The sequence below is a fragment of the Fundulus heteroclitus genome, unplaced genomic scaffold (genome assembly GCF_011125445.2).
Source record: "Fundulus heteroclitus isolate FHET01 unplaced genomic scaffold, MU-UCD_Fhet_4.1 scaffold_146, whole genome shotgun sequence".
NCBI classification, from domain to species: domain Eukaryota; kingdom Metazoa; phylum Chordata; class Actinopteri; order Cyprinodontiformes; family Fundulidae; genus Fundulus; species Fundulus heteroclitus.
The window spans coordinates 181,921-199,256 of NW_023396558.1; the positions used below are offsets into that span (position 1 = coordinate 181,921).

Consider the following 17,336-nt stretch of genomic DNA (forward strand, 5'->3'; position numbering starts at 1 on the left):
ACTTTTTTGTAGTTTTAAAATGTCAAGTTTTAACAATTTTGTGGAACACTGATAGCAGCAAACAGCCTGTGGCCTGTTTTAGATATTTGATTTTGTTAGGGAAATGCATGACAGAAAATGACATCCAACTCTGTCAGATTACAGCTTCTGATTATACCTCATGTTTAGGGCTTTAAAAAACAAAAATCTGCACAGGCCCGACTATGCAATTAGTTTGCTGTTAAATAACATGTTTGCGGATTCTAACAAGCTGTTGCTGTCAGCTGTCAGCGGAAACAATGTGAAGGATTATAAAACATGCTTTGAGACTGTAATTTAACATAGCGTGGCTAATCAAAATTTGAATTTATTAGTTTTTCTAAACCCACGATGTTTAGGTGTTTAGTGAAGTACTTTCTATGTAAAAGCCTTATGACAGCCATAATTGTTCAAGGTGCACATTGCCTCTTGGCCAATTACCATCACTACCTTGTAAAGGATTAAGTGGGCACAGAAAAAGATGAAGGAATGAGACACCAAGAGTAAAAAAAAAGAAGCCATTTTCAAACTTGGAGCTAAAGAATAGATCCACAGATTTAATAATTTTATAATGCTTAACCTTGGTTCATAGCCAAGAATTGCTGGTGTGCAGTTGGTTAGAAAAGATCTCCGTTTCCTTAAATATTGAAGAGCTGAAATCAATAAGATAGCTGTGTGTTTTGTTGACATATGAAATATGTAATGTGAAACATCAGTCTTTTGTCTTCAGCCAAAATAGTTGAATACCGTCTGTCCAAAATGGATTGCACAGAGAGCTCCTTTTCCTCCAAGGCTCTAAATTATTAATCTAAAATCTACCTCCAAACCAATATAACTGATCCAACATTGATTTTTAGCAAATAACTAAAATGAAAAATTCCATCAAATTTAAAATGTTCATAACTGTTGGCTGGAGTAAAATTTAAACAAGTTTAACTCTTCTCACTGTGATCCAATATGGGTTATGATAGTTGGTAAAAAACAGACAAATAATTAGACAAACACCAGGCAGAATATTTTAAGGCCAGATTCTGATCCTCAGTATTTCTGAAGGTTTGGTTTGCCAGCGCTGATTTTAGTTGATTAAGATTTCTCTTCAATATCTATAATATAAAAAGACATAAGAACAATGCTAAAATATATTTCTAGCCTTTCTGCCTTTAATAATACACATTAGGAGCAGAGTGACGTTTTAAACTGGCTTCTTAGCGCTAAATCCCAAGTACTATGTCTAGCATAAAAACAGCTAACTATTTTTATATGTGGGGTGACAGTGGCGCATGTGCTAGGGAGTTCGTCCTGTTGCCGGTTCGAACTCCCGTTCCAACTGTCTCAGTCTTTGTCCTTGGGCAAGGCACGTCACCTGTGTTGTCTGCTGTCGGTGGTCAGCTGGCCGGGTTATAGACTATTTTGTGCAGATCCACAACATAAAATAAGATTGAAAACATTTAAATTACATATTGAAAGGTAATAACATAGGCAAAAAGCCAAGGGAAGTTTATACCGTAAGTAGACAAAGTTCTCCAGCTAATTCTCTTTTGTATGCTGCATTCTAAGTATACGTCAGGTTTTGTTTAACAATGAATTGAGAATGAGAGCCTCTGTATATAGAATGGATAGCGCCACTACCAAACAGGTTTTTGTGAGCAGACCTGCTAGTTGAGTTACTTCACTGAATGCCGTTTTATTACGGTAAATCCTCTAAAATACAAAACAATAATAAAAAGTCATCCCTCTCCTGCAGCACTTCATCGCCCATCAATATGGTCGCATCGGGTGCCGCCGGCTCCTCCTCCCCGCTCCCCATGGCCACCTCCCCCGGTGGAAACCACACCTCATCGCCCATCCACCAGCTCAGCTCCGCCGTGGGAAGCTACGCCACGCTGTCACCCACCAAGCGCATGCTGCATCACATCGGAGCGGACAGCTACAAGATTTCTCACGAGCTTTACGCCAACGCAACCCTGCAAAGGCCTGGGAGCCTGGCAGGTAGAGGTCAAGGCAATTTCTTTATTACTTTGTGAGAGTGGATGCTGGTCACGTCGCTTAAACGTCGTCATCTGTTTTGCACTTTTTAGTTGAGATGGTGGCATTAGTGTGGATCATTTCAAACTGTTTCTTTTTCACTGAAATACCTTTTCATTAATGATCTCATCAAATTAACGGATTTTCTTAAGGGCTTTCATTAATTTTAGTGAATGCTAGTTAATGTGACATGAGCCCAATTCCCATTCATGTGTGATTAATGTTTAGCAGCTTGGGGACAAAGTTATGATAGAAAACATATGCTAACCAAAGTCTGATTTAACTGTCTTAATTTTTTATTCAAAATCTATCAGATCATAAAGAAAGGCTTAAATTAGATCTGTTGCTTATACTCTGGACTTTCTTTGTTGTTTTAGTTGTTTTTCTTTCTTTCTCTTTTTTTATAAAAGGAAATCCTTGCAAATTTCAGCATTCGTCTTTGTTTTTAGCTCTTCAGAAATCTGTACCGTTGCACTCATAATTAATAGCCCCCTCGGGTAAAAACCCTTAAGATAAATGTATTATCTAATGCTGTAGTGCACAGAAACAGGGGTGTTTGACCATGCCTCTTTGCACAATCTCTCTAGATCATCCTGGGTCCTCTCCTATAATCTCTCGTCTTCAGCTCATCTCACAGCTTTTCTACAGGATTTAGGCCTGGAAACTAGGATGGCCATGGAAGAAGAATAATTATGTGTCTGGCAACTATTTCATATTTTTGGATGCTGAAAGACTCAGTAATCACCCAATTTGCTGTTTTGTAGCAGAGGCCACCATTTTTTTTTATGTTAAGTCTCCTGGTATTTCAATTGTTTTTTTTGTTTTTTTTTTAATGCTACGCGCTCTAGCAAGGTTGCAATGTTTTTTGGAGAGAAACAGGCCCACAGCATCACAGATCCTCGACTCTGCAGAAACAGGTCAAACCCACCTAGAAAGTTTGTTGTCTGAATACGTCATCTGTCCAAAGCACGTGGCTCCAGTTAAAGTCCCACATGAGTTCAGCAAACAACACATGTTTTTGTTGTTGATGGTTAAACAGAAAATAGGGTTTTGTGACATGATGCCGAACAACCAATAGTGTCCAGCGGTTTTTATAGAGACTCGTTGACACCGACATGTGGCTCATTGCTGCAGTTCTCTGATGGTGAGCTTTGGACATTTTTTACACCTCGCTTACAAGCCTAGTCATTTTGTTGGGTGGGAGGATAAATACAGGTTCTCGCCAAGCCTGGTGGCCAGTGGCCACCGTGTCATGATGTAAAACAGAAAACCCAGGGAAACAGAGGGTATCGGACTGTGAAAGATCTTAGAGACTGTAATCATAACGAATAAATGATAAATAAGATTGATAAAAGGAATTATGGAATTAAAAAAAGTTGTTAAGGATAAACACAACTATGTCAAGGAGATTGTGATAAAGACTTAATTCCTCACATTTTGTCCCTACTGAATAGATCTACTGCAATTAAAGGTTGAATTTTTCCATAATTTCCTGTGCGACGTTATGCTATCAAAATAAGAAAAATGTAATTTAAGGTCTCTTACACATCTTTACCAGTAATTTCTAAACAAAAAAAAAAATGTAGCCAACACTATATATTACAAACATTTTTTTTAATCATTTAAAAACACTTAATGCATTTTCTATGTCTATTCATAACTTTTTCAATAGCTGTTTCATGTATTTATTGTATATGATTATAGCTATAATACCAGCTATTCTACACTGTATTTCAATTATCACAAGGTTCCTGTATTGAGCTTCTGTCTTGTAACAGATATTGGGGGCATTGTGATCGATGAAACTTAGACTTTTAAAGCTAATGTCATGAATCTTAAAAAACAACAACAACCTTAGACTAAAAGTAGACGTCTTCTGCAGAAACAGGTAATATTTTTTTCTTTTAACACAAGGAAGCAACTTGTTGCATTTCACATTCCTGCCTCGTTTAGAGTATGGGGACATTTTATATGAATCCCTCCACACATGCTTTTCAGTTACTAGTTTTATAACTGGATGTTAACATACCTATCAGTGCACTATATATTTTAGGTTAACGGACACCTCTTTCCATACAGTTTTTCATTGGTACATTGTTTTTTTTGTGTGTGTGTGCGCATCTATCTTCCTATACATTATGTCACCCGAACACACCAGTAACAACCTCTGATCCCAGGATGGTAGTACTCTGTTTTTGCTCTTACCATATAGATTTAGAAAAGACAGCCCTCACTTACTCTGCACCATTAACCTGGAACCATCTCTAAATCAGTTCTAAAGGATCTGAAACGCTGATCTGACTTCTCTGAATGAATTTAACATGCAGGTCAAAAATAATCAAAAATGACAGTGGGCTCCTGTTTTTGTTCTTAATAATGTTTTTGTTCTTCACCATGCCTTTGTCATTATCTTTTTATTTTACATTTTGACTTGTATTTCGATATGCACTTGTACTGTTGTTCTGTATGTAATTGTTATACTTCATATACATTTTATACTTCATATAAAGTTGGAACAGATCTCTCTTTAAGATGAGAGTTCACTTCTTAATGAGACTTATATATAAATAAAATTTAAAAACTATCCATAAAGGCTTTTCACACAATGTAAAGTTATATCCATTGTGTTAATAATCATTGAAAATATCTCCACACGTCAGAGATGAGTTTGTCTAACCTTCCTCATGGCCTGTTCTCCAGGCTCCAGGGGCTCCTACAGCAGCCAGCACAGTCACCTGGGCTCTGAACTGCGGCCCCTTCAGTCTCCTGAGCACCACATCGATCCTATCTACGAGGACAGAGTCTACACCAAACCCAACCTGAGAGGACAAGGTGAGCGGACATATATTGACAGAGGTTGTGTGTTTAGGGCATAGAGGGGATGTCTACAAGTACTTAGTCTATAAAACAAAATCCCAGAAGACAGGAGGGGGGAACAGACAGGAGGCTTGACACATGGAGGCTAAGCAGAGAGTCAACACATGATACAGGATATAGAGCCAGAGGAGAACAGAGTTACATTAAAATTAAACATAGAAAAGGCACAACAACAGTTTTGCAACTATCCAGTTGCAAGATTCAAATGAATCCATTGCAAAAATCTAAGTTGTAGACATGTCACGGATCATGTCAAATGATCAAACAGTAGTACTCAGCTTGGTTAGGTAGTTGGTTGGTTAATGTGTGGAGTTAAAAATAAATAGCCCTGATGCTGTTACTATTGAATATGCTTATGTGACCAGCTTGGCTTTTGATTAAATACATTTGATGTTCTTAAATTAAAGCAAAGACAGAATGATGATGTAGCTGACATTTGTATCTGTCCTTAGAAACTTCTACTAGCATTAAGCTTGGTTAGCTTTACCAGCTGTAAACAGCAATTTCCATCTGTTTTCCCATGAGAATGTACACCTTTAAGCTTAACTCTAGAGATTTCCAAAAAGGGGACCAAGACAGTTTACTTTAATACAGAGACATAGAAATGGTGAAAATATGCTTGAATGTTCTTCCTTCACCAATTTCCACACTGAGGAGTATTTTGGTTAGCGCTACCTGTTAGCGCTTAGATATGATGCGTCCTTTGATCGAAAATAGTTGTCTTAGCTTTTGGCCAACTTTTCACTGGTCAGGGCCAGCCAACTTGAAAATCAGATGATTCCTGTCACCAGCCAGTCTCTCTGTGCATCTCTCAAATAGCAGTTAGCTGTCACATAAGGAGCGTTGTTGATGTATCATGTTTTAGAAAACTTTATACTTTGAAAGCCAACTGAGAAGTAAATAATGCTCAAACAACACCACTTTTTGCACTTATATGAGTTTTAGTTTTGCATATCAAGAAATGCTAAATTTGTTGTTTTGTGTTTAGAATGACAAGTAAAGCTAATCTTTATTCTTGAATCTCATTGTGCAGCGGGTACAGCAGCTTAAATATATATATTTTTTAAAAGCTTGGCTGCCCATTTGTTTTTCTATGTCAAAAGTTTGTAGCATTGGAGCTGTAACTCAATGACTAAAAATACAGCACTTCACATAAGTGTTCACTAACAATAGTGGCTACACACATAAAAAGGTTAAATTATTTAAGCTCATGCCATGCTATGCAGACACTTTGTCTGCAATGTCAACATTTCTTTCCTAGCATGCCAATTGCCTAAAAAAACAGAGCCAGGAAAGAGCAGCAGACATTTTGAGTAATTTAACCTATTATGCTTATTTGACCACTAAAGGCATGCAGCTATGTTCTCAGACTGCTACACAAAATAATCATCCGGCCAAGGTCTGTTTAGGTGAAAGATGAAAGATTTAGGTGATTTAGGTGAAAGATTCACACCTTTCATCCAAATGCACTCAACCTATACAACACAGGAGCAAAACAGACTTCTTAGATATGACAGGATTTGATTTTTTTCATGCTTAGACTCATGGAAAATTTATTGTTTTAATACACTGCAATATGCTTGGCAATATACTAAAAAGTGTCACAGCAGCTTTAAAAATTCAATTGTTGTGCTGACAACATAATACTGACTGGACCAAAAAGCTACAGTATCAGTTTATATTTTGTGTTAAAAGTGGACCATTGTTTTGATGGTTTTCTTGTGGAAATCAATGCGCACTCGCATCAGCTTCATGTTTGAATAAGTTTAAATAATTTTCAGATATTGTTATATAAACACCAATGCTGTATTTCTATTTTAAGGATTCTCATTTGCTTTTAATGTTATTTAGCCACATGTTTCCTGATATAGATTTAGGTTAGATTACAGATTTTTAAACATACGGGACTCAGATGTGTTAAATAAATGGCTCTCTATTGAAATGCCCCCTTTTCATCACTCTCTTTCTTCCGGCTTTCTCTCTTCAACAGCAAAACCCATGAAAGCAAGCATGAGCACTCTAAATAACCAAATAAAAAAATAAAATCCTCATTCTGGACATTTTCAGATTCGCCAAATGGTTACAAACTCTACTGCGCTTCCTTTCATATCCCTTGAACCTTTTCACAAGTTGTCACTTTACAGTTGCAGCATTGTTAACATCTTTAACTGGAATGAAAAGAACATATGTTTTCAACAGATCTTGATGTGTTTTGCTTTCAAGTTGATATTTGACTTGTAGGTTATCTAATTAAGTTAATTAGACACCATTTTCATTTCTTTAAAATAAGCTGAGATGTTTTAATGAGCAACTTTAAGCCAAGTTTTCCACTGGGGTTTACCATCATTTAAGATGTAAATTAAACTTAGCTGAACTGACTTGTTGCAACTGACTCCCTATATTACAGAATTACATACATACTTCATTTGTTAATAACTTACTAGGCATTAGCTGCTGTTTATAAAATATTCAGAAAGCTCCCTCAGGTAAAATTAAAGGGCACACAAAGGGAAATCTAATGTGTTTGCTGTATAGCTTACATGATAATAAGGCCAGGAAGACAACAGGAAAGAACAGCGTTAAATACTTGCAGCGCGTTCCTACTCACTGAACCAATTAGATTTTGACATCAGACTGTAAAAGATGTCACCACAAGGTACCTTGAATAAAGCAATGGATCAAACAAAAACAGCATGAAGGGAGCAGAAACAGGCACAGCTTGGGTCCTGTCAAGAAGTCGTTTAATGATGTTAAACATACATAGGAGATTCTCTCTTTCCATCCGATCATGCAGTGCTTTTAACCAGACCAGGTTGGCATATCCAATTGGGGTCTCGGTGGCAATTTGTCTTGCAGTCACAGTCTCTTAACTGATTAGTTTCAAAGATGAAAATTAATCTCAATTAATCCCTTGGGTGTTACCTTCGGCGCTTTGCAATCAACATAAATCAACCGTGCACTAAAATGTTGTTGAAGCGGTGCCATAGAGTCGGTCGCCTCGTTGGTGAACGTTGCAACGTTGCAAAGGGAAAATAAAGTAAATGATCATGCTCTACTTCCCTCAGAACTGAATTACAATATATAGAATCAGTTTATTCAGCCGTTCAGTTACTATAGATTTAATGAATTTTGATGTTTTTGTAAAATAGGAACCAAATCTTGAGAGATCAAAACAGGCCATCTCCTGTGCTGCATGTACGAGTGAGATCCAAGACAACTTCTAACGGAGTTGGAAATGAGCAGGCGAATTTACTCAGGCTTTGTTGGGGGTCCTGGAGTTATCCCGCTACATACACAAAAGATGACCCAGCTTGACTCCCACAAAAAAGACCGATGCAATCATGGTAAATGTATTGTCCAGGTGGTTCCTGGTCGGTTTAACGATCCTAATTTTTCTGAGTGAAGGGTGGAAAATGTCCCTTTCTCATCAGCAGTCGCATGTCTTTAGAACGAAGTGGGAATAGCCAGACAAGGGGTGTTTACAAGGTTAGCTTCATGTTAAACTGTGAGTTCATTGAGCAGAAATGAACCCTAATCAATGAAACAAATGTCATCAAATTTTCTGGAATATACCGGAAGCTTTGTGAGAATCTACAATCACACTAAGTAGTAAAATGTTGTAGGAGTCTCCTCTAAGTATTCTCCAAAATGCTCTCTTTCCTGGGGAGAACTAATATCATGTAAACACAGGGAGGATTTCTAGCTAGTGTTAGCTTAGCATCTGCAAAGGGGAAAAAGCACAAAAATATAGGGGAAATTGTGGGGCAAATAACTTTTGTAAATAAATGGAAAATTGACTACATGTTAATTTTGCATCATCAGTTACTTATCTATAAAATATATCTTAAGTTGAAGTAAATTTTGCTTTGTTAAAAACTGGCTATTTATCATAGACTGAAGTGAAATCTTCTGAGAAATAGGAGTCTGTTGAGGTTTTTTGTGCTCCTTTGCAAACGTGTTCATATAATTTGAACCAGTCCACATTTTGAAAAATAGCCATATAATATATATAGAACTAATATATAACCAATAACCATAAACCAATACACTAAAATAGCTTTTTAAGTGATAGACTAAAAAATATAGTGCACCATTTCGACAGTAAAAGAAAAGAATACATGGTTTTCAGCTATTTTACATAATAAAATCTTAAAGTTGATGTATGTGTTTGTATTCACCCACCTTTACCTTGACACCAATAAATAAAACCAATGCAACCAACTGTCTTCTGATGTCACTTAATTGGTAAATAGAGCCTACCAACATTAGTCATAAAATGGCATGCTTAAGATGAGGGCTACACTGGCCAGATTAGGGTTAATGTTCTGAAAAAATATATAGCAGGTTAGAGAGCAAAACAAAATTACAAGCTTTGAACATCTGAGAAATCATCGGTCAGTCTAATATGGATGGACAAATGATGGCACAACTGCAAACTAGCCACGCCATTGCAGTCCACCTGAACTGAGAGGCCAGAAGCAGCCAAGAGGTGAATTCTAACTCTGGGAAAAGTGCAGAGATGCACAATTCAGGTGGGAGAATCAATTGACTCAACAATTATTAGTCTTGCATTCTACAAATTTGCCCTTTATGTAAGAAGAAGAAAGCCATAAGAATCCCTCTTTATAGTTCACAATGAGCCACGTAGAGCACACAGTGGAAGAAGATGCTCTGGTCTGATAGGAGTAAAATGTAACTTTATGGCCTTTATGCAAAACGCTTTGTGTAGTGAAACTTCATATAGCACATGATCCTTAACAAAAATGTCCGCTCAGGGAAACACGGTGATGGTGAAATAATGTTGTAGGTTTGATTTCTTTCACCAATGGCAGGAAAGCTGCTCAGCTTTGCTGGAAGAGTTAAATATAGGGCAATCTAGGAAGAGAATCTTAGCGGCTACAAAAGACTTGAGACTGTGACACAGACTCACTTTCTATTGGAACAGTGACTTGACACATATTGTTATAGATAAAATAGTTCAAAACAAAGCACGTTCGTGTATTAGAGGTTCCAAGTCCAAACCTAAATTCAATTGAGAATCTATTACAGCGAATTATAATTCTCCATTAACTAACTGCGCACTTTTCAACTTGTCCAGCTGAAGTTGTCTTTGTGGTGTTTGTATTTGTTTCACGACATTTGTTTTCGTTTTATTTTTTGCTTTCTACTACTCCTGCTTCCCGTACGTGGATCCTCGGGCTGGGGCTCGTGTTTGGTTGTGCTTTACTTTTCCTCCTCTCCCCCTGCCGACTCAAACCCTGCTACCCAAACCCCAGTGGTGAACCAGCTGTACCAAGATGTCCTCAACTATCTGTTTTATCCTTACGCTCCTCTTCCAACTCTAGCCCCATCCTCCCCTGGTGTTGACCCAATCCCCTTGCAGCGAACGGGAAGCCAGAGCGCCGCCGGCACCTTCCAGAGAGGCAGCTTCGCCACAGGAGGCGGGGCGGCCGACTACGCCAATCCGTACCGCACTCTGCAGTTCTGTCCATCCACCGAGTCCCCTTACAGCAAGTCGGGCCCGGCCCTCCCCCCTGAAGCTGCTCTGGGCAGGTCTCCATCTGTGGACAGCATCCAAAAGGATCCGAGGTGAGGAAAAAAAAAAAAACAATTTGTGCTCTGGCTTGTCGATGAAGCCCTTTGCTCTGCTTCCTATCCACTTTCACAAAACTTACTGAGGGCCAGATTCACCAAAGAAAACTTTTTTTTCCCCCCAAGTTTACCTCTTTCTGAGAAAACATATTGATAGTGACAGCATTTAGAAGTGAACAACAAATGGGTGCCAAAGATAAGTGTTGCTTCAACAGTCTGCGGCGGCACATAATTGACTGTCAGGGTTTGACAGTTTGGTAGACAAAAAAGGTTGGCTGAATCTGGGCTTTAGTATGAGGCGCACATCATGCCACATCTTTCACTGTCCCTTCTGGTTTAACTGGTCTTGAGGCTTGTTCACACAGCTGTTTGAATGCCTGCACACACCTCTAGGGCCAATTTTAAAGTTTACCATCCCTGTTAAGAGCGAAATCCCTCCCTGTCAGCAGCAATCAGTTACCTTGGGTGCAGCTGGGAGGAACATTTTCACGTGGAAAGCCTGCATCAAGTCTGCTTTTAGAGGAGCGGTGCTCCACACGCCAGCGGAGACATGTCGAGTTAAACAGGACCAGCGAGAGAGATACGCAAAAAGACGGCTTAATAGCTGTTTGAAGGCTGTTCCTTCCATCTATAGTACTAGTGAAGTTTAAAACACTATTCTAAATATGTCTCTAACTTTGTTTTCTCAACTCACGACAGATGTAACCAATAGGAACAGTCTGAATAAAGTTCAAGTCTCTCACTTTGGCATTTCAGCTTAAGCTTCACACAGTTTCAGAATTTTTGAAGAGTGCCACTCTGTCTTAAAAATTGTAAAAAATAATAATAATTAAAAAAAAAAGTGTACTTTGACAAGTGAAAACTTCTTAGAACAGGCGAATCCTGTTCCTGCTGTTTTCATTGCTCTTTTCTTCACCCATCGTCCCAATTGGTTATTTCTCTGTGCATATCGCACCCACCTTGTCTGTTTGCTCACTCTTTTGCTCCGGCATCATTGTTTTGTGCCCTCAACACATCTGCCCTGCTACATTGAATACACAGACTTGCAATTCATAGCATTTTGTTTCATGTTTACCACGTGCACACTCAGAATCAGAGCTAACCATGTCCAGCTCCTCCATTAAAGTGAGGGTCCCATTAAGATTATACTCACACAATAAATACGAGTTCAGTGGTAATGGTAACATACTAACTAATCCATCTGATCATATACTATATCTTTCTGTCAATGAATCCCGTTGATTCAGCTTGATTCCGTTTACTGTCCATTCCAGTAGTGTCAGTGCACAGCAAAGTTTGTCTTAAGGCACTCCTGTTATCATAGTACAGCAGAGATTATACTGACAACTGTGGCCTCCTTACTCCACAGAAAGCAGCTGAAACCCTATTTGTCACATTTTATGATGTTTTTCTGTAGGTTTTCACCTGCATACAATTAACAGGAACCCCAATTAATGATACTACAAATCCATTTAACAATGAGTCATGTCAATGCAAGAGGACACCTAGCACTGCCTAGGTTTGCAGCAAACTGCTCCGTATAAAAACATTGTCAGCAGGAGCAAAACAGGCTTTTAGCCAGGCTAACCCTGTGTTGGAGCAGCCTACTTAATGTTATTGTACTGTAGAAGCTCCTTTTGGGACAAAAATAGAACATCTTAATACCTTTAATATGGAATTCAACTAGGACCTTTATCTGCAACTGCTTATTTTCTGTTACCCCGTTTACACTACCCATTTTTAACCATGCCGAGACCAGTCCGAGCTTGGTAACTGAGATAACTTTCGAGTGTAAATGGTTCGCAAACTGAACTGCGCCATGCCAGACACAACCGGACCGCGCTAAATCTAGACTAGTTCAATAGGTGGGTTCGGCTTCGTTTTTCAGTTTTTTCTCTAATAACAAAGAGCGCATGAGCAGACCGCGTCATCTCCTTACAGCCAGCTGACATTTCAGACATTCTTAAAAATACTAGCTTCCCTACCGTGACACACGATTTCCAGAGATGATTCTGCTTAGCAGTGTGATGAATCTCAGCGTCTGTCGTTGTTTCATGAGTCTGTAAATCCTGATTAGACGTTCGTTTGTCTTATCCACTTCCCAAAAGCCAACTCTGTCAAGTAAATTCACCAAAAGTTGCCTTCTTCGCCTGACTCTCCGCAAACAATGAAATATCACAATAATAATCTAACATAACTTCCTGAATGTTACGGGCGCCGCCATTTTGATTTGCTTGATTCCCTCCTTCAATCCTACAGAGCAGTAGTATCATAGATTGTCACTAGGAGGGGAGGAAACCAAGGAACCGAGATAGCGTGATGTGTAAACGGTCGTCAGAACCAAGCTCGGCTTGGTTAACTGATCCAAGCTCGGCACGGATCGGTTTATCAAGGGTAGTGTAAATGGGGCTTATGACTCAAATCAGTATTGGGGTTAAAAAAAATCATAATCCGGAAATCCTCTATTGGGGTGGATTTCTATTCAGCAAATTCAGATTTTTATTCAAACAGTCAAACTTTACCCACACCTAATAACACAAAACTGATTCACACAGTACAATTGTTTAAAATGCTGTCCAGGGAAACCAAAAAATTTCATAAAAATAAAACGATGAATTTAATCATTAACGTGAATGGCTTTCTTTAAAAGGCAGACAGAGTTTATTCATTTTCAGCAAGAAAACAATTGACAAATCTGACATAAAACAATGCACGAAAACCTGTGCATCCATAAAGTCTTTTGTACATAAAACAGTTCAGTTCATACAGAATGAAGATAAAATACGATATTTCATTAAAGACGATCAAAGTAAAACTGATTTTACATTTATATTTGTAGTTGTATTTTTCTGAAGAATAATAAAATCAGTCTAGAAGATGGCTGCAAGAACTATAGTTTATTGTTTTGTTTTGTTGTGCAAGTTATTTTACTTTTTGTGGGATTTATTGACAAAAAGAAGAGTTTAAAACATCAGAAGTAGCCAATTTAAAAGCCTGGCCAGGATGTCAACATAGCTAATGAGTGCTTACACCACCCCCATAGTATCTCTAAATGCCCCATCTGGTAAAACACATTCTAACATATTCTTACCCTCTAACACTGTGTGTCAGGAAAATGACTCCATTATTAGATGTAAACATGCTTACAAAAAGCACATTGTTGAAGTAGCCATCCAATATATCTTGAAAGTAAATTCTCATATGGCGAAATTCCTTAAGATTTCTGATCAGTTTAATTACTAGAAAACCAAAGCTGACATTGAATGTGGAACATTATGTTTTCCGGACAATTATTCAGCTACGTAGTTGGCTAACAGGCTGCATAAAACCTTAAGTATATCTCTACAGAAAGTTTTGACTTAAAAGTATAGCAATAGAGCAAGGAACTATTTTGTCTCTAAACGACCCTCTCTTTACCTGCCATACTCACCATCTTCCTTCCACTCACCCAGCATGCATGCCTACCACCCAGTCCTCCTCCACCATTGCCTGATAACCAAATGTTGAGAGAGAAAGATGAGTCTAGAGATTACGTCTTGATTTCTATTCACTAATCATCATTATTTTGACAACTATTGAATAACTTCTTGCAAGACATCGAACATCTACAACTCTCTTGTTTCTCTCTGCCTGTCCCCCCTCGATAGGTACGACCCTGAATTCCTTGTGTGGAATCAAAATCAAGCCGAGCAAAGAATGACAAAGTAATCCAACTATTTATTCTTACATATGTACATTTTGTCTATCTTACCTTTGTCTCATTCACCGAATCTCTCCATCGTTTCTATATGGCACCGATATCTGATGCAAATGTTAATAGTAGCATGGCAACATTTCACATTTGTACTGTCACCCATTTACTAGTTTATTTAAAGCTCATATCTTTTAATTAATTGAATTAGGAATTAGAAATTAGATCTGAGTTCAGTGCAAACATTTCAAAAAACTAGGCTGCGTTCTCTATTTTAAGATACAACCAATTCAGATCTATGCAGTTTGCAGACATTATGCAGCCAGTGCCTGTCTTTGGGCAAGTCAGCATTCCTCATTCTCTCCTTTTGGCGTTTCATCTCCCCATTCATCGTTCCATCCATTTATCTACTAGTTGGTTTATTTAGTCACTCATGTGTCTTCATTGTCTGTTCAGGTGATTTCTGGACCCATCTGGTGTCGGCTGTGTTCATGTGGCTGGCTGGTTTTAATTTCAGCTCCAGACTTAAATTTTTTTATTACTCTTTTCATCTTTACCAAAGAGCAATTCATGGTAAAACATTGAACTTGTCCCTGAGGAAATTTGCATTTAACCAACAAAAATGACCAAACATAAGGTGAGCTAGCACCATTGAAATGGACTACCAGTAAGCGTGTTAATGTTAAAACACATTTACCAATCGTATGATTATTAACATTTTACTGTAGTCAATTACACCAATTTGGTGTTACAAAGTTGAAGCAACTGAAAAAAGTAAAAAAAAAAAAAGCTAAATCATGTACTGTGTAATCAATAGAAAAGTAAAATATTTCAATTTTATGGTTTTACATATCAAAACATAAATACTATCTGGTCTTTACCAGGTTCTAATTTCTTTTTAAATCTAACATCAAGAACATTGATTTCAAACTCCCAATATTAATTAAACAAAGTTGCCAAAATGGAATAGCCGTTAATTCAAATCTGAGTACAAAACATTTGCTGCTTTCAAAAGGTTTAATAGTGAAACTAGCAACCAGTTGTTCCTAATCAAATTTACTTTGCTAATGACAGGAGGCAAATATAATTAAACAAGCAGTTCTGGAGCAACCTTTTCTAGTACAAAATGATGCTGTCTACTGTGGAATGCCACAGTACAGTACTATGGAATTGACATTTACTTTAGCAACTAACAATTTAAAGTAATGTCTATATATAACCACATTTCTGTAAATTTGACTACAATGTATAATTTGGGAGTCACTTAGGGTCATCTTGGTCTAATGTGGGGTCTGGATTTTTCAAATTACCTAAATGGGAATTACAGCCAAAATAAATTATATCAGATTGCAACAACAAGATTGCTTAACTGCACTAAATTAAAGGTATATATTCATGTTATATGCTTAAAAAAAGACAAAAAAACATTTGATCATGATAACATGAGGTTATATACACCAAACCTCCATCCTGATAATGTTTTGAGCCTCTAAGCAACCAGTAGGTCAGGAAAAAAATCTGTGCGCATCTAAACGTCAGGTTGGACGGATCGGATGGTTTGGTGTGTTTCAGCCTTTGGTCTCTACGCTGCAGAATGTAAAAAGGTCACGGCCGTACAATTACCAAATTGACTAAATAAGTGCGGCTGGTTTCACAAAGTGATTGTTCTTTCTAAAAATGATACGGAAAACAGCTTTGGTTTGCAAAGTTGTATCATAATGAAGCACGAGACTTCTGGAACAAAAGTGTCATTTAGGCAGATGGGACCAAAGCAGAGACCCTTGGCCACAATGCAGAGTCGTGTTTGGGGAAAATATGGGCGTAAACAACCCATAATAATCGTCAAGCATGGCGAGGGAAGAGTAATGATTTGAGCTTCTATTAGAACTACAAGACATGTGTATCTTTCAGTCATTGGGTCAACCATGAACTACGAGTCTACAAACTACAAATCTTCCACATAAAAGCTGGGTAAAAAAAAAGAACCAAGGAGTTTCAGTGGTCCAGTCCAAACACCATCCTGAAAGAAATAGTGAGGTGGAACGTGAAGAGAGCTGAACTCAGAAATGAATGTCTGAAAAGTTTAATAAACCAAAGCGTAGTTGTAAGGAAGAATGCAGCAGAATTCCTCTACGATAATGTATGAGACTTACGAAATTATTCCGAAAAGAACTTCTTCAAGGTATTACTGCTAAAAGTGGTAGTACAACTTAGGGAGTCATATGCGGTACTTCATTTTTCCATGCACAGCTATTCTGTTTTGACATTGTCATTTAATCTATGAATCAAAGGAAACTTTTTCTTAATTTGTACCATCGTGGTTAGACTTAAATAGTTTAGGATTCAGGCAAAGTAGTAGAGGCATAGCATTAGCTTCTTATGTTCGCAGAGATATGAAGTTAGTTGACATTGAGGCCAGAGATGCAACTTTAGCTTGAGATGTTTGCAGATACATGGTACTAGCAAACAGAAATGTCCCTTACCATGATGTTAGCTTGTTTCTTTAGTAAATCACCTCACTAAAAATACACCTTGTTTAAATGAACTCAACTTATCAACAGCAAAGTTGTAGCTTGCAGTAATATAAGTGAGTTATAAAATAGGGTGAAAATATAGACGTTAAATGCATCAGTGGGTGAGAACATGTACAGTATTTGTCACCATGTTTCTGAATCACAGCTTTTTCCTGTAAGAGCCACAGGGAAATACAATTTATACAATTTGTCAGGCCACACACTGGCACAGTCAAGCGTATCAAGGCATATCGCTGTAGACAGCCTCTTAGATACTCCGATGCATTTCCTCCTTCAGGCTCCTGGTAATTTATGGAAACAGTCACACTAACACAAAGGAGGATTTGTACCACACTAAATATGACCTGATCATATAAGTGCCCCATTTTATTTCAACTCTTAAGCACGCCAAGTACTCTGTTGTTTTGAATTATTTGTGTGCTTGTATCTTAACTTTTTCTGACTCCTGACCTTTTCATCTTCTTCAGATTTAGGTCATTCAGTTATATTCAAACTTTTAATTCTTTTTTTTTTTTTTTGCCCATAGCTACCCTTTATTTTGACAAATACTATTTATGACAAAAGAGCAAAGAAAGGTGCCATTGTTGAAAACCACAGAC

The 17,336-nt window shown here is 37.8% G+C and overlaps 1 protein-coding gene across 14 annotated transcripts in view; it reads left to right on the forward strand.

The window, feature by feature from the left end:
• Positions 1 to 17,336, forward strand: part of ctnnd2b (catenin (cadherin-associated protein), delta 2b) — a 206,627-nt gene that overhangs the window by 120,250 nt on the left and 69,041 nt on the right. For 4 of the 14 annotated variants that reach the window (XM_036129208.1, XM_036129210.1, XM_036129211.1 and 1 more), the window contains 4 exons: positions 1,763 to 2,013; positions 4,744 to 4,875; positions 10,197 to 10,509; positions 14,160 to 14,216. In XM_036129208.1, the coding sequence (XP_035985101.1) occupies positions 1,763 to 2,013; positions 4,744 to 4,875; positions 10,197 to 10,509; positions 14,160 to 14,216 (753 nt within the window). The remainder of the gene's footprint in view (positions 1 to 1,762; positions 2,014 to 4,743; positions 4,876 to 10,196; positions 10,510 to 14,159; positions 14,217 to 17,336) is intronic. The other 10 variants (XM_036129213.1, XM_036129214.1, XM_036129219.1 and 7 more) reach the window with 5 other exon arrangements.